This window comes from Erinaceus europaeus, chromosome 8 (assembly GCF_950295315.1).
Source record: "Erinaceus europaeus chromosome 8, mEriEur2.1, whole genome shotgun sequence".
Taxonomy (NCBI): domain Eukaryota; kingdom Metazoa; phylum Chordata; class Mammalia; order Eulipotyphla; family Erinaceidae; genus Erinaceus; species Erinaceus europaeus.
This window is the reverse complement of record NC_080169.1, coordinates 49714549-49741218: the sequence shown is the minus strand read 5'-3', so window position 1 is coordinate 49741218 and position 26670 is coordinate 49714549. Positions and strand designations below refer to the sequence as shown.

The 26670-nt window shown below is 38.4% G+C and overlaps 1 protein-coding gene and 1 long non-coding RNA gene across 2 annotated transcripts; both read right to left on the bottom strand.

Annotated features, from left to right (window-relative positions):
- Positions 1-215: 215 nt before the first annotated feature.
- Positions 216-26141, bottom strand: SEM1 (SEM1 26S proteasome subunit). The gene is made up of 3 exons (XM_060196192.1): positions 25960-26141; positions 4631-4724; positions 216-422 (listed from the first exon to the last, which is right to left on the bottom strand). The coding sequence occupies exons 1-3, from the start codon at positions 26033-26035 to the stop codon at positions 380-382; spliced, it is 213 nt and encodes a 70-aa protein (XP_060052175.1). The 5' UTR covers positions 26036-26141; the 3' UTR covers positions 216-379.
- Positions 9351-13100, bottom strand: LOC132539777 (uncharacterized). Its single transcript, XR_009551076.1, has 2 exons — positions 11276-13100; positions 9351-10978 (listed from the first exon to the last, which is right to left on the bottom strand). It is a non-coding gene; the product is annotated as an uncharacterized LOC132539777 (long non-coding RNA).
- Positions 26142-26670: the final 529 nt, after the last annotated feature.

Genomic DNA, 26670 nt, shown 5'->3' with positions numbered 1-26670 from the left:
GTGTGACTCAAATGAACTAACTTCTAAACTGAACTACACTTAATTGATGTAATTTAAGGAAAACACTGAATTTGGGATCACATGCTTAGTCTCAAATTACTTTAGTTATCTAAAGTTAATTGAAAAAATTACTATATATAATGAAGTTCTGGAAAATCAATAGTAATGTGGAAATAAATGAATAAGGGCAAAAGATCAAGACTTCTAAACCAACATTAGACCAAAACATTTATTTGTGTGTCTGTGTTACAAAACAAAAATAAATTCAAGCAACTGATGAAATAAGCATTTTTTTTTTTAAACATTCCACCCTGGGCTCTCTGTTCTAGAGTTTAGTTAACAGTTCAAGTGTAGGCTGCTTCAACAATTCTTTCAGATGTTATGAGGTCTCCATCTTATAACCATGTTTCTCAAGTTCAGCTCTACAATAAAGCATAAAATAATAACATTAGACATTCTTTGAATTAGCAGCTTTTTAGAAATAACATAACAAATTAATTAACCTAGGCAATAATTTAAAAATTAAATGCATATTAAAAATTGGGTGTAAATGAATGTAATGCTACTAAAAATTTGCTTGTTAGTAAAATTATTTTCATCAAAAGTATTTGTAGGAGAAATGTGAGTAAATACTCCAAAATGCCATACAAGTGCTTTGGTTATAATAAATTAAGCTTTAAGAGTCATTAATCATATGGTTAATATCATAACCCATTAATGTCAAACCTCCAGGCATTTCATAATCATAAAAATTACTTTATTTGTATATGAAGAACAGACTGCTCTTCATACTGACATACATCTACTGCTGTAAGCAGCCAAAAATTAGTAATCAAGTTTAAGGGTATAAGAGAATTATATTGTATTACTTATAAACAAACAAAATTAATACACCAAGTTGTAAAACATTAGCCTGTACTTCCATATATAAAACGTGGATAAAAATCCCAATTATACATACATGTGACAAACATTTATTTATGATTTTAAATACCTCAAGTTTCAGTCATATTTTAAGAAAATTAACTATTGATCTTCACTGTATAAAACACTGTACATTAGTTTTAGCAATTTAAACTATAGCTCCAAATATAACCAGCAACTTATCTGTTACAAGATTTATTTATTTATTTTTTTACCACCATGATTCCACTCACTAGTCCCAGTGCCTATTTTTTCTCTTTCTGATAAAGGCATGTGTGTGTGTGTGTGTGTGTGTGTGTGTGTGTGTGTGTGTGTGTGTGTGTGTGTGTGTGTAGGGGGGTATTATGGGGATGGGACTGGGACCAGGTATTTGAATCTAGGTCCTCACACATGATAAGGTGTGTGCTCTGAGGGGTGAGCCACCACTTGGTCCCCACATTTCAAATTCTTAAAAGTTCACATAATTATGTGAAGATCAATCCATAATAAAATATTGCATAAAAGTAAAGACTGATAAATGTGACCTATATATTTACATCCAGTAAGGTAAAGAAAGATAATAGGCATGTCAAGTGTATTGGGTTGTTGGAAAAGTCACATTTTTGCATAGGAAAATGTCATGACTTTACTGACAACCCAGTAACTTGGCTTAAATACCATCCACTGAAAAGTAAAATATCTGTTCTTCATATTAAATTTACATAAGATCAAAATAATTTTGAAACTTTCTTTAACAGCTTTCTCATGATTAATAAAAATCAATGTAGAATATTTACTTTCTGTTATCTTAACAAAATGGGGCTTGGAGATAGCTCACCCAGTAGTAGGGTGCACACTTGATCATGCATAAAGTCTTCCAGCACCAAAGGAAGCTTAATGAATAGTGGAGTAGAGCTGTGGGAAGGACCCACCCATCACCTCGTGTGTGCCTGTGCGTGTAAGTAAAAGAAAAACAAAGCAAACATTCCCAAAGTTCGACTAAATGGAAAAGCATCTAAGTTGGTGTTGGTGGGGCCAGGTGGTGATATACCCAGTTAAGCACACAAATTACTATGTGAGAAGACCAGTACTCAAATCTCCCCTTCCTACCTGCAGGAAGCAAGGTCCATATGTATCTCTCTTTCCCTATCTTCCCCTCCCCTCTTAATTTCTGTGTAGTTAAAAAAAAATGGGGGTTGGGTGGTTGCACAGCTGGTTAAGTGCAGGTGGCACAAAGCACAAGGACCAGAGTAAGGATCCCCTTCAAGATGCTGGCTCCCCACCTGCATGGGGGTCGCTTCACGGGCAGTGAAGCAGGTCTGCAGGTGTTCATCTTTCCCCGTCTTCCCCTACCCTCTCACTTTCTCCATCCTATCCAACACTAACGCCAGCAGTAACAACAAGGGAACAAAAGGGGGAAAAAAATAGCCTCCAGGAGCAGTGGATTCATGGCGCAGGCACCTAGTCCCAGCAATAACCCTGCAGGGGGAAAATAAAAAAGGGAGTTGGGCAATATCTCAGTGGATTAAGTGGTAGTGCAGTGGTTTAAGCGCACGTGGTGCAAAGCGCAAGAACCTGGTTCGAGCCCCAGCTCCCTACCTACAGGGGAGTCGCTTCATAGGTGGTGAAGCAGGTCTGCAGGTGTCTATCTTTCTCTTCCCCTTCTTTCTCTATTTCTCTCTGTCCCATCCAACAATGATGACATTAATAACAACAACAATAATAACTACAACAATAAAACAAGGGCAACAAAAGGGAATAAATAAATAAAGCCATCAGGAGTTATGGATTTGTTGTGCAGGTACCAAGCACCCAGTAATAACACTGGTGGCAATGGGGGAACAAAAAAATAAAAAGGGCCCAATTTGGGGGAAAGTATATTCTACAGACACCTTTCACAGGGAGATGATGGTACCTATGTGTCAACAACTATAATGTAAAACATTAATTCCCCAATAAAGATGATTTTTTAAAAGGGGAAAAAAAGATGCTGGCAACAAGTGTAGCAGATACGTCTGGGATAGACTGTGTCTACTTCTATTAGAGGTAATTTCTAGTTGCACACACAGATTGTTTATAATATATACAAAAAAATAAAGATATTCTTCTCTATCAAATAAATTCTTTGAGAAAGTTCTTTGCTACTCACAGCAATATATGATATGGTATATTAGGAACTATAATGGCTTTTAGAGTGTTTATATGAGATGTAGCATGTGAAAATCTCATAATTTAATCTATTTCTATTTACATGTTAGGAAACAATGTTATCAGAAGCAGTAAGAACAAAACAAATTTTAGTCACTTGGAAACACAAATGATACTTTCCTTTCTACTTTATTATTGTATTTTTTAGGTCACCACTGAGGTCTCACTGTTCCAGGGTGACTTTTTCAGATAAAGACAGGGACAAAGAGGGTAAGAATAGCAGATCACAGCAACAAAGCTTTCAACACAGTGGGGACTGGGCTTAGGCCTAGGTTGTGCACATGGCAACCTACTAACCAAGTGAGTTATTTTATCCAAAAATATAAAACAAAAATAAATAAAAAGGAGTCCTGATTAACAAGTCTGCTAAGATACTTTCTCAGTGCCTCCTTTTTATTAACTTTGGTTTTATGTTTTTGGGAGTAGGCAGGAAACCATACATGCAAAGCATGGGCTCTACCATTAAGTTGCATTTTTTATCCCCATTCAAGATAATTTTGCAAAAATAAAGATATGAATATTACATGAGGTTGCACTGTTCAACACAGTTGTCATATGTTTCTATATATTAAAACTAAATAAGATTAAAATTATATCCCCCAAATCTAAAGAGAATTATTCACAAAAAAAAACTTGTACATGAATGTTTATAGCAGTACTGCTCAGAAGCCAATATCTATGAAACCAAAAGCCCCTCAACTGACACTGTATAAACAAGCTTCGGAATAACCATACAACAGAATATTCTTCAGCCACAAAAAGGAATGAAGTACTAACGCATGTACTAAAACATAGACGAACCTTGAAAGCATAAAGGGAATTTAAACACACATGGTCACTTATATGCTTCTATTTATCTAAAATTTAGAACAAGCAAATTACTAGACAGAAAACCAAGCTAGTGGTTGTCAGGAACTAGAAGTAAACAAGAATACAGGGTGACTGCCTAAGGGGTATTATGGAGATAGTTCCCTTTCCAAGAGCAGAGAATGTTTTTGGAAGTAAGCAGAGATGATATTTGCACGTTATGAAAATAGAATAGTTACTGAACTGTATTGTTTAAAATATTTAATTCCATATCATATAGACTATGTCTCCATCATAAACAGTAATTGGTAGAATGGTACATGGGTATGAAAAAGTACACTTCCATCACCCTAATTTTCATTCCAGCTAGAGAATCACCCACCTAACCTATTGGATTCTAATGTTCCATGATTTTAATTTCTGCTGAGTTATTCCATATTGTTAAGAAATGAAAAATAATCAAATTAAACCCACAAGGATAAAAACAGCAAGTATGCATCCCTCTAACTAGCTTTATAAAGACTAGAAAGCACTAAGTTTTATGTAATTACAAAGTATTCTTGCTTACCAACACAGGAGATAAATTACTTTCATAATTCAAAACATATTTCAGAAATTAGATTTTAAGAGGACAATTATCACATGCAAGTCATGTGTTCCATGCTTAAAATTAATACTGATCTATATTAAAGAAAAGTGTCTTAAAACTTACCGTAACTGATTGGAAAAATCATCCTCTACATTGTCATCATCCCAATTATCCTCCCAGACATGTGCATCTTCATCTTCATCTAAACCAGCCCAGTCTAAAATCAGAAACAGGTTCTGTCTTAAGTTTTTCTCCAATATTATTTCTATAAAAAATGAAAATCTTGCCAAAGAACACACTCACAATTCAAAATTATCTAGTATATTATTTATAAGAAATGGAAATTTTCCTCTTTAACCCTCAACTTTTGTTGACCTTTCTATTCCTAAATTTGAAGATACTCTAAAACAGAAGTGAATACAAACAATCTCTATTTGATATGAAACATTATAATTACTAGATTATTTACTTTTCTGATTTTCCCCTTGGATTAATTTTTGTGAGATCCATTTCACTATCTCTCACAATACAGCATCAACATTAGAGCAAGATGACTAGCAGATAGTACTCTAGAATTCAAAACTGCTAAACAAAGAGAATTAAATCACATATAAATAACAGTAAATAGAATAAATTCACTAGAAACCATAGCTGAGCAGTGCTCTAGTCTGAATCTTTCTCTGTATCTCTCATTAAAATCAAATAAAATATTTTTTTTAAAAAAATAAAAAAAAATTAAATAAAAGTATATTTTTAAAAAATTAAAAAAAAGAATTATAGACCATTTATAAAACACTTGCAGAATAACAAATACATCTTATTTATAAAGGAAAAAACATGAATAAAGAGAAATGTTAGTTTTTTGTTGGGCAGTAAGCCAGCTTCTCCCTACTTAACTCTACGGTCTATTTACATAACCACTAGAACCGCCCTACCTGCAGGCATTGGTTTAATCCCCACTGGTTCAAACAGTCTTTTTTGCTCCGCCCCCTCTCCCAGTCACACCCTGATTTCCACCACTCTCTTTTTGCTCCACCCTCTCTATGCCACATCCTATTTCCACCCTACTTGGGGAGTATATATACAGCTGCTCTTCTGTTTGAACACACTTGAGAGTGCCTTCTGGCTCCAAGAGTCCCAGAGTCTCTGTCACCCCCGAAGCTAGCCCGCAACTGGCACCCAGAACAGGGACCAGCATACGCGCCAGAAGGCAATCCCAAGTGTGTTCAAACAGAAGAGCAGCTGTATATATACTCGCCAAGTAGGGCAGAAACAGGAGTGACATAGAGAGGGTGGAGTGAAAAGAGAGTGGTGGAAATCAGGGTGTGATTGGGAGAGGGGGTGGAGCAAAAAAGACAGCTCCAACCAGTGGGGATTAAACCAATGTCCTGCAGGCAGGGCAGTTCTAGTGGTTATGTAAATAGACCCCAGAGTTAAGCAGGGGGAAGTTGGGTACTGTCCGACAGCTTTTAGCTTACTATGTTTCCTAACTTTGGGGTGAGTGAGGTTAGTTTTTATCTCTATTTAGAATAGTCTGAAAATATAGACATGGACTAACATTCAGGCAGTTTAGTCATAGCAGAAGAAATACTGAGTGGTAATAAGCACAAGAAGTTACAGACCAGGAGGTGCGCAGGTATAATGTGTGTGTGTATGACTTCCCTATTAACAACTCTCTAGTTATTACCTCTATTTTAGATGTCAAGAATACAATGAAATCCAAGGTTCCTTCCACATATCTCTAGTTTTATACTCACGAATACTACTTTGTAGTAGAATGTCTGAATTAGGAATTCTTTCCTGTTTACCATATCCCTGACAAATTTTTAACATTATGTAGCTTTATAAATCCCTCTACCCCCACTGTAGGCCTTTACTGAACTTTTAGAGTTCTACATACAAATGCCTACAGAAGACAGGGAATGTAATCATACATTTCCTTTTACTTTGACCAAATTCTGTTCATTTCATCTCCTAAATTAATCTTAAATCTAGTCTATTTCCTTACCTATTACATTATCATTTCTTATATACAATGGCACTCTTTTTCTGATTTATTCTTGCCCAGGTTAAAGGTCCAGCAAGACAAGGGAGTACAAAAACATTAGGAAACCTTTGGTGATATAGGTTCTCTCTCTCTCTCCCTGAATCTAAAATTTAATAAAGAACAAAAGTGGTGGGCTGGAAGTGGAGCCCCCCACCCCCAAAAAAGTGAAAGAAGTGCTTTTAAAAATTGGGAGACAGGCGGCAGCGCAGCTGTTTAAGCGCAGGTGGTGCCAAGCACAAGGACTAGTGTAAGGATACCAGTTTGAGCCCCCGGCTCCCCATCTGCAGGAGAGTCGCTTCACAGGTGGTGAAGCAGGTCTGCAGGTGTCTTTCTCTCCCCCTCTCTGCTTCCCCTCCTCTCTCCATTTCTCTCTGTCCTATCCAACAACAACATCAATAACTACAACAATAAAACAAGGGCAAGAAAAAGGAATAAATAAATAAAACATTTAAGAAATTTTTTTTAAAAAAAACGGTATGTAAGTCACTTTTTGAAGCTTTTCCTGTTTTATTTTTCCCTTCCTTCTTGCCCTTAATATTAGGATGCTTCTTTTGTGCAAATCTTTTATAATGCTGTGTACTATAAAATCAATTTATCAGTTTAGATGTCTACTGCTAGTGTTTGAGTACCTTAACAGTTAACAACTCCATTTTATCTTTACGTTATAAATAATACTTGTCTTGTGTACAAAAAAAAACTTGTGAAGAATGCAACAGAACTCTAAATCAAAGCTTATGTATTTTTGTTTCATCCTCTCTTGATCTAAAAACAGTAATTATAAAAGTTAGTCAATCTTTCATATGCTAGCCATTAACTTCACTTTAGAAGTTACTTAAGAGAAATAGGGTTAAGGATGTTTTAATGAGAAAAGAAAGACAAATAACAAAAGATAGGACTTCAGATTTTCTTATAGTGTTTTTAAAAAAAACTATGTAGATATAACTAAATTTCTCAATTTCCTTCCTTGGAGATCAATATTAAGAAAACAGAATCAGGTACATGGTTTTGGAGAAGCCAACAGTCTATATTTCAAGATGCAAGAAATCAACAATATTTTCACTAATGAATGAGACACAACAATAAAATTCTCAAGTGCATTTATTTTAAGAATGTTTCTAGAGCAAGGATTATCTCATCCAATGCTCTCCCATAAAGAGATCACAAGATGACTTTTTTTTTTTTTTTTTTAAGATAGAGGCATAGGGCACCAAAGTAAAAACCCTGTGGTGAGGGGTAGACATGCAGCTTCCTGGGCCAGTGGGGGGTGGGAGTGGGTGGGAGGGATGGGTCACAGTCTTTTGTTGGTGGGAATGGTGTTTATGTACACTCCTAGCAAAATGTAGACATATAAATCAGTAGTTGATTAATATGAGAGGGGGAAAATCAACTGTATGTCTCAAAGTTTTTCAAAACACAAACTGAATCTTTTTAATGTATAGGCTGTGTATTTGATATGTGGACTCTCTCAAAAGCCTAGACCAAGTAGATTAGAAGCATACAATAGCACAGCTATATACAAGATACTGGATACTGTACAGCAAACCATAACAAAAGGACTTTTCAAAGTTAACCCAATTACCAAATAATGTGATGATAACATTAACTATCGATTATCTTTTTGAACCCTAAGACAGCAGGAACCTCACATCTCCACTATAGAGCCCATACTTCCCCCAGTCCTGGAACCCTTGGATAGGGCCCACTTTCCCGTATGCATCTCCCAATCCATACCAAATAATATTGCATCCGCCGATCACAACCTAACCAATGCAACGATTGCCACCTCAACATGCTTCACCTCAGACTGTGTCCAGAGACTTCACGTGTGGAATGACAACCCTTCAGCTTCATTACTCGGGTGAGACCTTTCCTTTTATAGTACACTCTAATTTCATCTCAGGTGGTTCACTTTCTTTTTTTTTTTTAAATATTTTATTTATTTATTCCCTTTTGTTGCCCTTGTTTTATTGTTGTAGTTATTATTGTTGTTGTCATCGTTGTTCGATAGGACAGAGAGAAATGGAGAGAGGAGGGGAAGACAGAGAGGAAGAGAGAAAGATAGACACCTGCAGACCTGCTTCACCGTCTGTGGAGCGACTCCCCTGCAGGTGGGGAGCCAGGGTTCGAACCGGGATCCTTATGCCAGTCCTTGTGCTTTGCGCCACCTGCGCTTAACCCGCTACGCTACAGGCCGACTCCCAGGTGGTTCACTTTCTAACAAAGTCCCATAACCTAGATATACACCAGTTTCTGTGAGAGAGAGCTTATGTTCACACGTATCCATAAACTACTGCAAAATATATACCTGAAAGCAGAAGTACACTAGAGTTTGCAGTGAGTACCTCCCTAACACTTCCTCTCCACTATTCCAAGCTTTGGGTCCATGATTGCTCAACAAATTGTTTGGCTTCGTATGTTAACTCTCTTTTCAATCACCAGGTTCCAGATGCCACCAGGATGCTGGCCAGGCTTCCCTGGATTGAAGACCCCACCAATGTGTCCTGGAGCTCAGCTTCCCCAGAGACACACCCTACTAGGGAAAGAGAGAGGCAGACTGGGAGTATGGACCGACCAGTCAACGCCCATGTTCAGCGGGGAAGCAATTACAGAAGCCAGACCTTCTACTTTCTGCAACCCTCAATGACCCTGGGTCCATGCTCCCAGAGGGATAGAGAATGGGAAAGCTATCAGGGGAGGCGGTGGGTTATGGAGATTGGGTGGTGGGAATTGTGTGGAGTTGTACCCCTCCTACCTTATGGTTTTGTTAATTAATCCTTTCTTAAATAAAAAAAAAAAAAGATAGAGGCAGAGGTGTAGAGCAGCAAAGTGAGCAGGCGAACAAAGTGAACAAGAGACCACAAAACTAAAGCATCCTTCAATGCAGAGCTCAAAACTGGACTGCAGACATAGCAATGCAGAACAGTATCCAAGGGAGCTATTCCACAAGCTCAATAAATTTTTCTAGACTATTTCAGGTTTCTAGAAAGTTCAGTTAAATGTACAATAAAAAGTTTAGGGTGGGTGAGATAGCATAATGGTTATACAGACTCTCATGCCTGAGGCTCCTAAATTCCAGGTTCAATACCCCGCACCACCATAAGCCAGAGCTGAGCAGTGCTCTGGTGTTTCTCTCTCTCTCAAAAATAAAATACATAAAAATAAAAAGTTTAATCAGTGTATAGGGCAGTGAGTATATATTCACTAGTAAAAGATCAATAATCAAACCCACTGATTTTTTTTTTACCAGCATCAATTTTCTTATATTTCCTACTAATATTAGTTTTAAGAAGGAATTTTGCAATTAGCAATCTTCTAGAAGATAGCTGACCTGGTAGAGAACATGCTTTGCCATATTCAAGCATCCAAGTTTGAATCCAAATACTACATGGGGCATCATGGACAGCACCAGAGAAAGGTTCACTGACAATGGAATGTTGCAATGCCATTCCTTTTCTTTCTCCCTCTTTTTCTATCTGAAATTTCAAAAAGGAATGAAACAAAATTGGCCCAAGAGAAGTAAAAATGTGCATATGTAGCATCCCAGCTCTGTAAATAAATAAAATTAAATAAATAAATTCAAATTCTATACTATTCTCTGAGGTTCTTAATTTTAAAAAGAAACTGAAAGGGCTAAAAACACCCTTACCTTCCTCCTCCTCCAAACTCACACTAATGTTTTTATTCTGCTTATAAAATTACCAATACTTTGTAATAAGAGTAGGTTAAGAGGTTAACATATGAAAGAAAAAAATGACTGCTTAGTATATGAGATTTACCTGACATCTCTGAGCTATGTTTCAATAACCACACTACACTGACAACCATACAATAAATTTATTTTGGACAGAGGCAAAGAGAAATTGAGAGGGGAGAGAGAAAGGATCTGCAGCACTGCTTTACCACTCATGACGCTTCTTCCCCCTGGAGGTATGGATGGGGGGGAACTCCTCCCTGTATACTGTAACATGTGCATTCTAATAGGTATACCACAACCACTACCTGGGTCCTATGTAATAAAAAACAAACAAACAAAAAACTTATTTTAAATGACTTAAGCCAGAAATAGCCATGGTAAGGGCAAAATAGTAAAACCTACCAAGGATACCTAATTCATGTAGAGTGTCTTCTTTTCATATGTAAATGACCTTATAAGGTTTATCTTCAACACTAAATGCATTGCCAGGGCTGTGGTTAATCATTCAAATAACCACAGCTATATTTACTTCAGTGTGCAAGACTCCAGATGTGTACTAGCAAAGTAATATTTACCATATTTTTAAAAAGTCAGAATTGGAATGAAACTAACAGATACCTAATAGTCAGGCTTCCACAGATTCTGATGTATTTAAGAGTGCATCCAAATCTGGTCTTGTTCACATTTGCCAGTGAGAATACACCTGTGACTACCTTAAAATTTCAAAAACCTGGGAGTCGGGCTGTAGTGCAGCGGGTTAAGCGCAGGTGGCGCAAAGCACAAGGACCGGCATAAGGATCCCGGTTCGAACCCTGGCTCCCCACCTGCAGGGGAGTCGCTTCACAGGCGGTGAAGCAGGTCTGCAGGTATCTATCTTTCTCTCCTCCTCTCGGTCTTCCCCTCCTCTCTCCATTTCTCTGTCTTATCCAACAACGACAACAACAATAATAACTACAACAATAAAACAACAAGGGCAACAAAAGGGAATAAATAAATAAAATAAATATTAAAAAAAATTTTCAAAAACCTGAACTATCAATGACTCCACATACTTCATTCAGTATCGCCTTGATACTTAAGTGTGAAAAGGACTTTCTCGACTTAGAAAATGTTTTTAAAATTACTTACTCTCCCCACTGCCAACATGCAATCCAAAATTTCTTAAAAGTGCTCCACTTTGAAGTAAAAAGAAAATTCCATTTATACCAAATAAGGCTGCAAAACTCTATGCTAAACCAATTTTCAAGAGCATCAAATTCTCATTCATTCCTTAACAGTAAAGCTACTGAATGCAAACAAATTTCCAACAAAGTTTCTTCAAATAAAAATGTGTATGTACATACAGAAAATTACAGGAAGAAAAGATATAAAGAAACAGATGCAAGTTCAAAGAAGTTCAAAATTGTACACTCAACATTATCAGTGAGTGTAAATAAAAATGCAATAGTTGCAAATAGTATCATTATTCTCATGAGTATGATAATAAAACTATACTCAATCTAGTTTTTCTGAGATGAAGTTAAATAATGTATTCCTCAAATTGTAAAAAAACAGATTACTTTTATCCCTGCAGGTTCACAAAAATATATACACTCAATTCTAGAGATCAAATATCTGTTCTGTGACTAAGAAATCAGTATCTTGCACACACAACACCACTGTTCGTTCTTTCTCTCCCATCCCCCTTTTTTTCATTCAGATAGATACACAGACAAACACTTGAGAGAGACCACAATACTGGATCTTCCTTTTGTGCCACAGAACCTGTCATCTTCATTTTTATTTTCTTGAAAACTCTATTCAAACATCACAATCTCACATTATATACAAGTGGAAATAATTTCTCCTTCTTTGGAACTGCTGCTGCAGTTATCAGATGTTTAATTCTATCACCCTCACCTGACCCCCTGCCACCAACACTCCTCATGGAAGGAAAACAAATGACATATTACCCAGGAGTCCAGCAGGAAAATACAGTAAAAAAGCAAAGTTGCTCTAGATTAACTGGGGCTGGGGAAGCAAGATTCAGAGCCCCAGTTTTCAGGATAAGCATGTTCAAATTATAAAAAGGCTCATAGTACTGAAGAATTTAAATGAAATGAAAGCTACAAACAATTGATCCATAATTCCCTTGACACTGGTACCACTTAGACAGTATCTAACTAAGGAGTCAAATTTGTCTAGGTGCAGCTTCTAGTCATCTGTCATGTTAGTAAATTATTTAATATTACTGAGTTCCAGGCACAATGCTATCACAATGCTATAAGGATTAAATGAGACTGTGTTTAACATACTGATGGGAACTCTATCAGCATCACTTTCTCCTTGCATCATCTACTGTAGTATAATAGGAACCACAAATATTTACCAAATGAACCTGAGGAGTAAGGGAGATTAAAAAAAAAAAAAAGCATGTTTCAAAATAAAAACAACAGCATTTCTACCAAGTATTAACATGCATAACAAAACACAACAGTGGACTTAAGGAATATTTTGTCAAGTTTCAGATGCTTCAGAAGAGCCTAAGTACTTTTTGAATAGTCAATGTTTTCAGTTTATCACATCTTTCAATGTGTAGTGTCTAGTAACAACCAAGTAAAGTTAAAAGTTTAATCACAATTACTTATTGCTTGATTAATGAATGAAACTAGTTAGTTTTCCAAAGGATGGTTTTGGGCAGTGGCACTCCCTGGTATAGTGCACACACTATCACCCATACAGATCTGGGTTCAAGTTCCTGGTCCCCATCTGCAGAACAGAAGCTTCAGAAGTGATGTAGCAGTATTACAGGCATCTATCCTCTCAGTCTCTCCCTTCTTCCTTCTCTCTCTCTCTCTCTCTCTGTCTCTCTCTCTCTCACTATCAGGAAGACTTAAAAGAGGCCACCAGGAACAGTGCTGGAGTCATGCAGGCACCATGCCCCAACAATAAGCCTGGCAGCAAAAAAGAACAAAATTTGAATGAGCCTGTGCTAATAAGATGGAAACAAATGAATAAATTGGAAATTTGATAATGAAGAAAACACTGCATTTGCATTGTTCCAAAGTAGTTTTTCAAAAATTATGCATTAGTTTTGAAAGGAAAGGAAGTAATCTAACAATGGCAAGGTCTCACACAACCATGTTAATAGTTATTATTAGTAAAGGATATATGAGAATCATATTCCTCCTAGCAGGAAACAATAAAACAGTATCAAGGATATGATATTCCTACCAAGATGGAAAACCTGAATTTAATCATGAGGAAACAATAGGAAAAAAAACCTGTTGAGGTTCATGCTCAACAAGTCAACCAGTTATACCAAATAACTGGTCTATAATCTTCAAAAGTGGCAAAATCATATACTTCAAAGATAAACAGAATAATTCAAGACTGAAGAAACTAAAAAGACATGATAACTAAATGCAATCAACTTATGATTTTAAATTAAGGCATTACTGAGAAAATTGGAGACGTTAAGGAGATCTGTAGGCTAAAAGATGATAATGTATTACAGTATTATATATTTTTTTTAATGACTGTGCTGGGGTTTTTCTCTTTGTAGGAAAAAGAAATTAAAATATTCGGGGCCAGGTGGTGGTGCACACGGTTGACAGCACATGTTACAGTGCACAAGGGCCAAGGTTTAAGCCCCTTGTCCCCACCTGCAGTGGGAAAGCTTCACAAGTGGTGAAGCAGTGCTACAGGTGTCTGTCTCCCTATTTCTGACTGTCTCTATCCAACAAATAAAGATTAAAAAAAAATTTAAAAGAAATTAAAATATTCTAGAATAATGGCCACCAGGTTTACACTATCAAATGTTTCAGGAAAGCAAAGGTTGAACCATATTTTATTTTGTAAGTTAATGATTAAAATAAAGGCTTACATCAGTGCAGGGTAGATTGCATAATGGTTATAGAAACAGACTCTCGTGCCTGAGGTTCTGAAATCCCAGGTTCAGTCCCCCACATCACTGTAAGCCAGAGCTGAGCAGTGCTCTGATAAAAGGGAAAAAAAAAAAAAGGCTTATATTAGAAAAAGAAATTAAAAGGACCAGAAAGCTGGATCAGGGAAGAGAGTAGCTCCCAAATATGGAAAATATATAAATATTGTTAACTATAAATCCCATCGATCTAATCTGGGACCCATATTCAGCACAGGAGCCTGTGTAACCTCTGCATCCCTGTAAATCTGAGCTCGCATTCTGTGGTCACCGCTAGGAACATTCCAGGCTGCACTAATTTCAGAACCCATCTTCCTCTGGTGGTAGATAAGAGTATGTTGTCCAACTTCCCTTCAGAGAATAGACATTCCCTACAGGGGTCTATTCTGTTGTTCCTGATGGAGTCAGTGACAGTGGCTAGAAGGATCTATTAGAGGTCTAGGCCCATCATGTCTGTGTGGGAATCCCAGGACTCCCTGACTAGGGTCCCAAGTGATGGGGTGGTCTGGTAGTAACCAGAGGCAAGTATGCTGGTCTCTTGCCCTTATCTAGCTTTTGCAGTCCTTATTTTGACAAGGAGTGATTGAGGGAAGTGATAGGAAGTAGGTGAGGAGGGTGTCTAGGTCTAACTAGAAACTATTGATTAGGTACTTTATGGTGTCTTTTTTAGGTCTTTCTATGTGCTTACTGCACTTATTGACTCACTGCAAACTATTGTGCACTTTTGCTTTTAAGGTATATATTTTCCCCTAACTTATGGATACAAGTGTACATATGCCCTAGCTCATGGGTGTTGGGAAATTGTGCAGATGTGGTTGAGTTAGGCAGGACCCACAAACCACCATATTTCCAAGCGAGGATTATTTACATATCAATCTTCTGCCTTGTTTTAAAAATGACTCCTCCGCCACCACATTATCCCCTCAGGGTATTGCTAATTCCCCCAGCTAAAGCTACAGCAACTGCAACTAAGGAAGTTCCCAGAATGCCTTTTTCTTTTCTCTCCACCCTCTTCCCTAGCTAATTCCATCCCGTCTTGCCACTTCTGTTTTTACCCTATAAAACCCGCTGCTGTTCCTGGTTGCTCTCTCTCTCTCACGCTCGCCCCCCCTTCCGTGTCCTGACCTAGAGAAGGGCTGGCATGCATAGTGGGAGGCGGCCATTTTGCTAGCTCCATGTGGCCTAAACCCACTGTACTCACATCCGACTCTGGAACGACCACATGAATAAAGATTTGCATTCCTGCTCTGCCACGAGTTCCTGGTCTCTCTCCCACGATGCAACCCTGACACATGGGCCCTGGTCTATATCTAGGTTCTGAGGCTTTGTTAGGAAGTGCACCACCTGAAATGTAATTAAGGAGTCCTATGAGCTACGAAAGGTGTCACCAGAGTAATGAAGCTGGAGGGTCGACATTTCAGGCCTGAAGTTTCTGGACACAGTCTGACACCATCTCCCCAAACAACACCTTTGGCCCACCTGCATGTTAGCTGTCAGGTGCAGGCAAAAACTAGTAAAGTCATGGGCCCCTTGGAATACACCTAAAATAGACCTACTAGCTTCTTCCAAAATGGAAACCCCAAATCTCACCTGCAATATTCTTGCTTTTAGGCTCATTAGTCAACAATTTGTTCTGCTTTATATCTTAATTCTTTTTCAGCCACCAGGTTCCAGATGCTAACATGATGCCAACCAGTCTTCCCTGGGGAACCCTACCAATGTATCCTGGGGCTCTGCTTCCTCAGATCCCTGCCACACTAAGAAAAGAGAGAGATAGGGTGGGAGTATGGATCGACCTGTCAATGCCCATGCTCAGCAGGGAAGCAATTACAGAAGCCAGACCTTCCACTTCTGCATCCCACAATGACCGTGTGTCCATACTCACAGAGGGATAAAGAATAAGAAAGCTTTCAAGGGAGGGGATGGGATAAAGAGTTCTGGTGGTGGGAATTGTATCCCTCTTAACCTATGGTCTTGTCATTATCTTCATTTTATAAAAAAAAAAAAAAAAAAGAAAGAAAGAAATTAAAAAAGAATCTATCTGATCTGGCAATATCCCAAGAGTTTACATATAACAACAAAAAACATACAAAGATATAAAGGTATTCACTGAAGGAAACTCTGTAAAATAAAATACAAGTATACAAAAAGCCACAGATAACAATCAGTAAAGAACTAGTCAAATCAATTAACATGGATATATCCAATGAACTCATAGCCCACAACTATTAAGATTCACAAGTTTTTATATTACTGTAAAAATATATCTGAAACACTTCATATAAAATCAAACAGGATAGTATCTCTGTGTATATAAAGGGGACAGCATATAATAAAACATCATATACATATATTTTCTGAAAGAGCCTAAGTAGGAGTCATGTTATAAAAGCACTAGCCCCTTGCTTTTATTTTTTGGTTTGTTTTATTATTATTATTTTTTACCACCTGGCTCACCATTGGGTTTTGATGACTGCATGCATGACTCCACTCTTCCTGGCTGCCATTTTTTCTTTTTCTTTTTTTTTTTTGTCAAGGGAGACAGACAGACAGACAGAGACTGACAAACACAGACACATACCACAGCACTGCTCCACTGCTTGTGAAGCTTCTTTCTCCCACCCCCCCTCTGCAGGTGTTCCCATGTGGTAGTGGGTGCTCAAACCCAGGTGCTGACACATGGTGATACGTGCAGACTACTACCAGGTGAGCAAATCATCAGCCCCCTGAAGCCCATACCCTTTGATCTGAAGAAGTGCATGAAGAAGAATCAGTGTGTTCCACACAGACTGTGACCCAGGTAGAGAGAGACAAGAGAGTGGCATTTTAGCATGTGCTTCTCCTTTCTTACCCTCATGCCTGGAAAGGATCTCATAAAGTACAATGACAAATTAAGAGTGCAGTCTTAGATGTGAGGCCCTTAAGGAGAGAGACCCAGAGTGCAACAAAAAACCAACCTCTTTCCTCAACTCACTGTAGTCAGTAGCTGGTGCTCTCCACCCTGCTGACACACCTATAAATATAGGCAGTCCAACCTACAGAAGTGAGTAGAGGCAAAATAAAGTTCAAACGAATCCACAGTGCCACCTGCTGGAAAAAGATAAGTAGTTCAACTCTAAGTTGCTGATCCAAACTATAACAAAAACAAGGAAATTTTAAGGAGCAGGCTAAGCAAACAAGTGCTGGGATCCAAGGTTTTCAAATGTGAACCCTGAATCAAGTCTGGAGCAGTGGGCATCAATATATGTCCCAAGATGAGATTTCACTGAATGTTGCAAACCTTTCCCTGTGTCTTTTTATTGAGTATTATCTCCATACATCAGAACAGCTATGTCAAGTATAAACATTTTGGGAAATATATGCACATGTTAGGGGAGTACATATTTGAATAATCTCTCTATTAGTATGTAAACCAGCCTATATGAGATTTATTATCTCCAATTCTAACAATCACATCAAATTTTACGTTTACTCTGTAACTCCTGACCAGGCACTTTGGCCTGCAGGGGCTTCTGTTTTTATGCTGATTTTGGCTAAGCATCCCTGGAGGCCAGAAACAGGGATAGTAAGAGAAGACAAAAATTTCTGACATGACTAATCAGTCTAATATATAACCCATAATAGAGAAATGGGTCACCAGAAAAACAGTATTATAAACCTGAATCCATAAGTAAGGGGCATTATGGGTGGAAGGGTCCCAACAGACAAAGAAAACACACACAAAAAAATACACAAGCATCACAATGAAAAAGCAATACTCCAGAATCCAAGTTCTAAGACACAGAAGATTTGATCTCCCTATTAGATAAGGTTTAAATTTCTGTAACTTGAACAGGTAAAAAAAAAAACCTTAGAAAAAGAAAAACCTTAGAAAGGGAAGCCAGTGATAGAAGAGCTCATGAAATAACAGGGCTAAGGAGATAGTGGAGCAAAATGCACAGGATTTAAATGCAAGTCCTCAGTACAATAATGGTAGAGGTGAGTGTGGTAGTCTCTGTCTTTCTCAAATACTTAAAAAAAAAAATTTTTTTTTAAGGAAAACGAAGAGGGCCAAATGGTGGCACATCTGGTTAAGTGCACATATCATGCCCAGGGACCCAGGTTAGAGGCCCCACTCCCCACCTGAAGGGGGGGAAGTTTCACAAGTGGTGAAGGAGGTCTGTAAGTCTTTTTCTCTCCCTTTCCCACGCTCAAATTCTGTCTTATCCATTAAAATTGAAAGGAAGGGGGGGTGGTTGCCAGTAGCAGTGAACTCTTAGAGCTGGCACCCAGCCACAGTGATAGCCCTGGCAGCAATAAAATAATAATAATAATAATAATAGTAAATAAAGGAAATGATTCAAGATGTGACAAATGAAATATATATGAGATTAAGAGACCTGATAGAGAAAAAAAACAAGTGAGCTCCAAGGCAAATATACACAAATAATTGGGGTGGAATAAGATAAGAGAGATAACATGCAAATATATATCCTAAAAATATTTGTAAAGGCATCAGGATGAGGGTATCCCAAAGGTAAAATGAAAGAGAAACATACAAAGAGTTTATGGGGGGAGTGGGACAGGGATACAGCATATCTATCTAAACTCCAAGGAACAAAACATTCAACTGCATGGAGCTAATAGAGCACATACCTAAAGGAAAGACACCTGTACCAAAACACTGAATAGCAAAACAATTCAAGTTTAAGTTCAAGACAAAGAATGTTTAAGAAGCCATGTGATTTTAAAAAGGGGGGAGGGGGAGTAGTTTATAAAGATATTCCCATCAGACTTGCCTTAAGATTTCTCAGCATAAACTTACCAATAAAGAGAAAACATTATTCACAATAATAAAAATTCAAAGCAAAAAAAAGAAAAAGTCTTGCAAGACTTCTTCAGATAAAAGAATAAAATAAAGGTTTACAGAAAAAGTTGAAGAAGCTGGCTAACTTTAGGACCCCCATACAAGAATTTGCTTTATTAAACCAATGAAAAGACAGAAAGACCAACATAAATTTAAAAAGCAAGACCTAAAACTATAAGTTATTTATAAGACACAAGCTAACAAGGGCAACTTTAAAGTGAAGGGATAGAAGGTCAGTGAAACAGCTCACTTGGACAGTGTACTGCTTTGCCATGTGGTGTGCAACCCATGATCGAGCTTGACCCTCACCATACTGAAAGAAGCTCTGGTTTGTTTTTGCATTGTCAAAAATAATAATAATGAAATAACAATAAAAAGGGAAATATAGATAGAAACTAGCACTCCAAGCCAACAGGAATATTTAAAAGACAAAGCCTACTATACCTACATCAGATAAAATAGACTTTCAGCCAAGAAATATAGCAAAACAAACAACTGGGTATTCAACAACAACAAAGGAATCATGGTAATAGAAAGATATTAATATATACATACATATATATGTGTGTATATATATATGTGTATATATATATATATATATATATATATATATATATTTGACAAAGTAGTACCAAAATATATAAAGCAAATATTAACCAACCTAAAGGGAAATGCTGACAACACAATAGGAGGGGACTTTTAACTTTTCTTTTAAATTTTTTTAAATATTTATTTTATTTATTTATTTATTCCCTTTTGTTGCCCTTGTTGTTTTATTGTTGTAGTTATTGTTGTTGTTGTTGGATAGGACAGAGAGAAATGGAGAGAGGAGGGGAAGACAGAGAGGAGGAGAGAAAGATAGACACCTGCAGACCTGCTTCACCGCCTGTGAAGCAACTCCCCTGCAGGTGGGGAGCCGGAGTTCGAACCGGGATCCTTATGCCAGTCCTTGTGCTTTGCGCCACCTGCGCTTAACCCGCTGCGCTACAGCCCGACTCCCGACTTTTAACTTTTCATTCAAAGCAATGAACAGATCATTCAAAAAAAAAAAAAAAAGTCAAAGACCAAAAAAGACAAAATAAATGAGACAATACTTAAAACACTGCTCACTCCAAGATACCAGACTTAAGTCTACCAGATATCCTTTTGGATCACAGTTGTGTGAATAAAGATTTTAGAAATATAGAGGGGATAGAGATAACTCTAGTGATTAGATGATTGCTTTGTCATAACAGTCCAGATTTGTGCCCCAGAACCACATGGAAGGTGCTATGATGTTTCTCTCTTTTCTTTTTCTTGTCTATTTAAATGAACATTGGTCCAGAACAGTGGAAGAGTGCATACATGAGACTTGCACTTCACAATATAAAAATAGAAAAACCTTTATAAATGGAGATTAAAAAAATGAAATCAAAATTAGAAGAGAAGTTACAACATATACTGCAGAAACAACAAAGAATTATTAAGAATATTATGAATAATTCTATGGTAACAAGTTGGGCTTCTTAGAAAAAAATGAACACATTATTAGAAATATATATTTCAGATAGAATGAGGAAGAAATAGAAAATTTGACCACACCCCATCACAAGTAAAGACATTGAAACAGTAACCAAAAGTTTTCCCCCATCATTTCTACCCACTCTCCCACACACATACACAAAAAGCCCAATTCTGGATGGTCCCACTACAGAATTATACCAAACGTTCAAAAAAAAAAAAAAAATGAATGAATGAATGAATGAATAACTATTTTTCTCAAACTCTGACATAAATCTGAGAGGTTGGGGAACTTTAAAGTGATATTCAGTGAAGTCAACACTATCCTAATCCATAATCCAGACAAGTACATTGGGGAGTAGGCAGGCATGAACTACAGAGCAATTATCTCTCAATAACATAGATAAAAATCTTCAACAAAATACTAGCAAATAAAATTGAACCTCTGAATCATACACCAGGATCAAGTGAAATTTATTGTAGGGAATGTAAAGATGGTTCCACAAATCAATAAACATGATACCCATCAATGAATGGATTAAGAAAAATTATATGATCAACTGCAGTAGGATTTAAAAAAGGTACTTGGCAAGATTCATTATCTTCTCAAGATAAGAAATTCTCAGTGAAATGAATATAGATGAAATGCACCTCAACATAATAAAGGTCATATAACACACACACACACACACTCTCTCTCTCTCTCTCTCTCTCTCTCTCTCTCTCTCATACCCAATGGTGGAAAACTGAAAACTTTCCATCTAAAATCAGCAACAAGGCAAGGACATGCACTCTCACCACTGTTTGAAAGCACTACCATGAAAAGGACACTAAAGTTATTCAAATTAGAAAGGAAGACATAAAATTACCACTATTGGCTGATGACATAACAAACACAGAAAATCCCCAATACTCCAGTAAAACACTCTTAGGATAAGTAAATATGTAAAGTGGCAGGCTACAAAACATACAAAAATTTCTATTCATAAATAACGACCTAACAGAAAGAAAAATCAAGAAAACAACCTCATTTGTAATCATATCAAAAAGAACTAAATACCCTGGAATAATTTTAATAAAAGTGAGTGGCCTGTACTTGGAAAACTATTATGACACTATTGAAAGATACAGAAGTGACTGGGCCATCTCACATCAGTAGAGCACACTCATTATTACAGTGCTCAAGTCAGGTTTTAGCCCCCAGTCCTTACCTGCAAGGGAGAAGCTTCACAAATGGTGAAGCAGTGCTGCAGGTGCTATCTCTCCTCTGCCCCTTCAAACCTTGCAAATCCTGTTTTCATTAAAAAAAAAAAAAAAAAAAAAAAAGAGGGAGTCGAGCCGGGCAGTAGCGCAGTGGACTAAGCGCATGTGGCGCAAAGCTCAAGGACTGGCTCAAAGATCCCGGTTCGAGCCCCCAGCTCCCCGCCTGCAGGAGCGTGGCTTTACAGGCGGTGAAGCAGGCCTGCAGGTGTCTGTCTTTCTCTCCCCCTCCTCTCTCCATTTCTCTCTGTCCTATCTAACAACAACATAAATAACAACAATAATAACTACAACAATAATTTAAAAAAAACAATGGCAACAAAAGGGAAAAATAAATATATAAAAAAAAGAGAGAGAGAGAAAGAAAGACACAGAGTAAAAAGGAGGCGGTCAGGCACAGAGGGTTAAGCGCACATGGCGCGAAAAGCAAGGACCAATGTAAGGATCCCGGTTCCCCCTGCAGCGGAGTCGATTCACAGGCAGTGAAGCAGGTCTGCAGTTGTCTTTCTCTCCCCCTCTCTGTCTTCCCCTCCTCTCTCCATTTCTCTTGGTTCTATCCAACAACAATGATATAAATAACAACAACAAAAATAACCACAGCAACAATTAAAAAAAAAAAACCAACAAGGGCAACAAAAGGGAAAAAATAGCTTCTAGGAGAAGTGGATTAGTGGTGCAGGCACTGAGCCCCCAGCAATAACCCTGGAGACAAAAAAAAAAAAAAGAGAGAGAGAGAGAGAGAGAAAAGGAAAAAAGAAAGAGAAAAGCCACTATGAGTGTTAGGTTCACAGTGCAGGTACGGCATCCTAGTGATAATCCCGGTAGCAATTTAAAAAATAATGGAAGATACACACACACACACACACACACACACACACACACACACACACGGCACAAAGACATGGAAAAGTATTCCATAATTGTAGATGGGAATAATTACCATCCTTAAACTGACAATATTAGGGGTAACTCAGGTTCAAGTCTAGTAAGCCACATGGGAGTACTAAGGCATGGGGTGGGGGTGCTTTGGTGTTGTGGAGTCACTCCCCCCACCCCAAAAGATAGCCAGGGACAGGGAAGCACCAATGCGAGTGCACACTCACACACATGTGCATATGCACACACAGGAAAAAGAAAAACCCTGAAAAGGACAAACTAGAGGTATCACTCTCTCCAATGCCAAGCTACATTACAAAGTCATAATAATTAAAACAGCATGGATGGTGCTTGAGTAAAAACAGATTCAGATCTATGAAACAAAACTAACAGCATGGCAATGAACTCACATAGAGAACAACTTACAATGGAGCAAGTAAAGTCTTTTCAATAACTGGGTTTGGGGGAAACGAAGAGATGTGCAAAAGAACGAAACTAGATTACTAACACCATACCAAGAATTCAACATGGATTAAAGAATTGGGTGTAAAACATAAAACATCCAGAAGAAAAGATAGGCAATATGTTCCTTTGGGGAACACTAGTCCAAAGAAAAACAAAAGTTAAAGGACAAACAACAGTCAACTCTCCAGCTTCATTACTGCCACCAAGTTGCAGATGATACCATGATACCAACTGGACTTCCCTGGGCAGACGACCTCATCAATGTGTCCTGGAGCCCAGCTTCCCCAGAGCCCTGTCCACTAGGGAAAGAGAGAGACAGGCTGGGAGTATGGATCGAGCTGTCAATGCCCATGGGGAAGCAATTACAGAAGCCAGACCTTCCACCCATAATGACCCTGGGTCCATACTCAGAGAGATAAAAAAAAGGAAAGCTATCAGGGGATGGGATACGATGTGGAGTTCTGGTGGTGGGAACTGTGTGGAATTGTACCCCTCTTATCCTATGGTCTTGTCAATATTTACATTTTATAAATAAAAATTTAAAAATCTAAAAAAATACACAGATACATTTTACATCAAACTAAAGTTTCTGCATAGTGAGTGGATTAAAAAAAAGTGCATAAAACCTTGTATCAAAATAAAAGCTATAACATATAAGCACATATGTCCAAGGTGTTACTATGTACAATATTTAAAGAATAGACCAATAATGAAGACCTTATTAAAATCATCAGAAAAGAAGCATAGTCCAGAACAAGGACATTTCAAGTACTACTCCTTATTCTGAATTAATTAGGTTCTACAAACTCAAAACTTGAAGACAACAAAAATGTAAGATGACCAAAAATTTAAGTACAAGTTACTTCATACTACTACTTCAAACTACATACTACTGTGAGAGGCTTTTATCTTTAGAAATAATATATTCCACTTTCCCTTAATTTAAGTGACTTTTTAAAAAATACCTTGGAGACAGAGAGAAATTGAGAGGACAGATATAGAGGGAAAGAGATACAGACACCTGCAGCCCTGCTTCACCAATGATGAAGCTTTTCCCCGAATGTGGGAACCAGGAACCTGAGCTCAGGTCCTTGGGCACTGTAATGTGTGCACTTAATCAGATGTGTCACCGCCTGGCCCCTAAGTGTTTTTTTTTTTTTTCATAGTATGCACTTGCAATATGTTGAACAAGTTATTAATGATATACTCAATAATAGTTTCATATTCTGCAAAACCAAATATACCATTGGGTACACTGTTATTTCCAGACCCCTTTTAACCATTCAGTCCTCAACTACTTACTGGGTCATTCAACACCAAAGTGCCAAGCACTTTGCCAAAAGTTAAGGAAAAAGCCTGGGTTGAAGTTAAGACCTTTCAGATCCTGGTGAGGTCAAAGGCAGCTTATTTTATTTAAACTCGGAGCCTCAGTTTCTTCAGGATTTGGGGCTAATTCAACTTTATAATGTAACTAAAGTACCTAACACTGTACCTTGTATATAATAAAACAATAAGTAAATGCTACTCATCTGATTATGAATAAAAAGGAGCTCTTGCTTTCAATTAAGTTCAGTTTTCTACGAACAGGTCAGGGCTGGAAGATTATAGACCAACCTGAAAGTGGGGTAAAGAAAGCTTGTCTCTTGATAGATAAATCCAACACCAAAACAAAAACAACCCCCACAATTTCTAATGAATCCCAGAACTGAAAATAAATGTGTTTCGGGTTAGTTTAAGTCTGCGCAGTATGCATATTAAAGTCGTCTTCCACTAAACAAAAGAAAAGAGTACACTATAAATAATAAAGAGAACAAGTGTTCCAGCTCTGTGGTTTTATGCACAATAAGATCATGATGGGCACAACTTACGACAAAGTTAGTGAAGTGAAAACTGTTTACCTTAATAGATTTGTACACCATTAACCACAAACTCCCTTTCTACCAATTCTGGAAAGGCTGCCCCCCCACAGCAACCTCTTTTTCTTTCTTATCCTACACGAAACTAGCCAACAGAGCACATCAACTCTGAGGAGTTGACCAGCAGTCACAACCTAACAAAACCGAGTCCTACAGCTGGCGCCTGGGAGCTTCAGCTGCATTTAAGTCAGGTGCTTCCTGACACTGAGGAAGTTTCTGAAACTGATTCAGACTCTTTATCTGGAAAGTGGCAATACCTGGAACTTACTTGCTAGACCTGTGAAAACGTGTTTAATAACAAGCACCTAGAAAAGAAAACTACCCAACCAAAATTTGGGTCTTTGGATAAAGTTCCCTCCCTACAAAGAAAAAAAATTGTTTCCAAGTTATTCTTGGCTATCAGAGGGCCAATGAAAATGTAGAAGTCGACGTTGGGTCTTACAGGACCTTAAATTTCTTATTTACTTTCCAAGTGACTAAAAATGGCGAGGGGGCAAGAGGAGAAAGCAAGCGAGTTGAGTTTCAAGCTCAACGCCGGCTCCTCCATCCCGGGCAACAAGCTTCTCTCCCCCGTTCAAGTCCTGGAAATGAGCAGCACTGGTCTGTCAGGAAAAAAAGCTACTTCTGGAAAGATGAAAAAAGCCAAGGGAGGCTGCAGACTGAGAGCAAATAAAGAGAAAACAGGACGCGGACGCACAAGTCAAGTGGCGGGAAGCCCGGCAGCAGAGCAAAAGGGACACCCCCCGCCCCCAGCCCGGATCGCGGGGCGGGAGAAGCGCCGCCATGTTGCGCGCAGAGGAAGCGGAGGCCGCGGCCCCTCAGCCCAGCGAGCGCCCCGGGCCGCCAGGCCGCCGGGGGAGACCGGGCTTCCCGCCTCCACTCGGAGGCCTGAGTCACTGTCTGCGCCGCCCAGAGGCGCCGGTTACCTTCCGCGGGGAACTCTTCAAACTCGTCGTCTTCTTCCAGGAGACCCAAGTCCACCGGCTGCTTTTTCTCCGACATAGCGAAGTTTTAGGGTCAAAACCCTCGCGGGTCAGTGAGAAAGCCGGTCACGTTCAACCCTCCTCCGCGTCGCTCTAGCCCCAAAGGCCGGCCCTACCATAGAGACGCGGGAGGAGAGCTACGGGTGCGGCGCGGGGCATGCTGGGATACTGGAGGTCGGCCTGGCGCTTCCTCCAGAGTTGGAAAAGCGAGTTCTTCTCTGCCTTCACTGCCTTGTCAGTTCTCTTAATTGGCAAAGTAGGGTGAGGGTAGGTTGCCCTAACTGGGAAATTTATAACCCTTAAAACAAGACATTAAGCATTTTTTCTTAGTCTACTGTTGATTCCTTAAAGACCTCCTAAGTGCCTTAACATAGATTATTGATTCTAAAACTTATTTCCTAATCATGTTATTAAATATGTACACATGCGGTAGTGCAGCGGGTTAAGTGCACGTGGCGCGAAGGGCAAGGACCGGCCTAAGAATCCCGGTTCGAGCCCCCAGCTCCCCACCTGCAGGGGAGTCGCTTCACAGGTGGTGAAGCAGGTCTGCAGGTGTCTTTCTCTCCCCCTCTCTGTCTTCCCCTCCTCTCTCCATTTCTCTGTCCTAACAATGACGATGACATCAATAACAACAACAATAATAACTACAGCAAC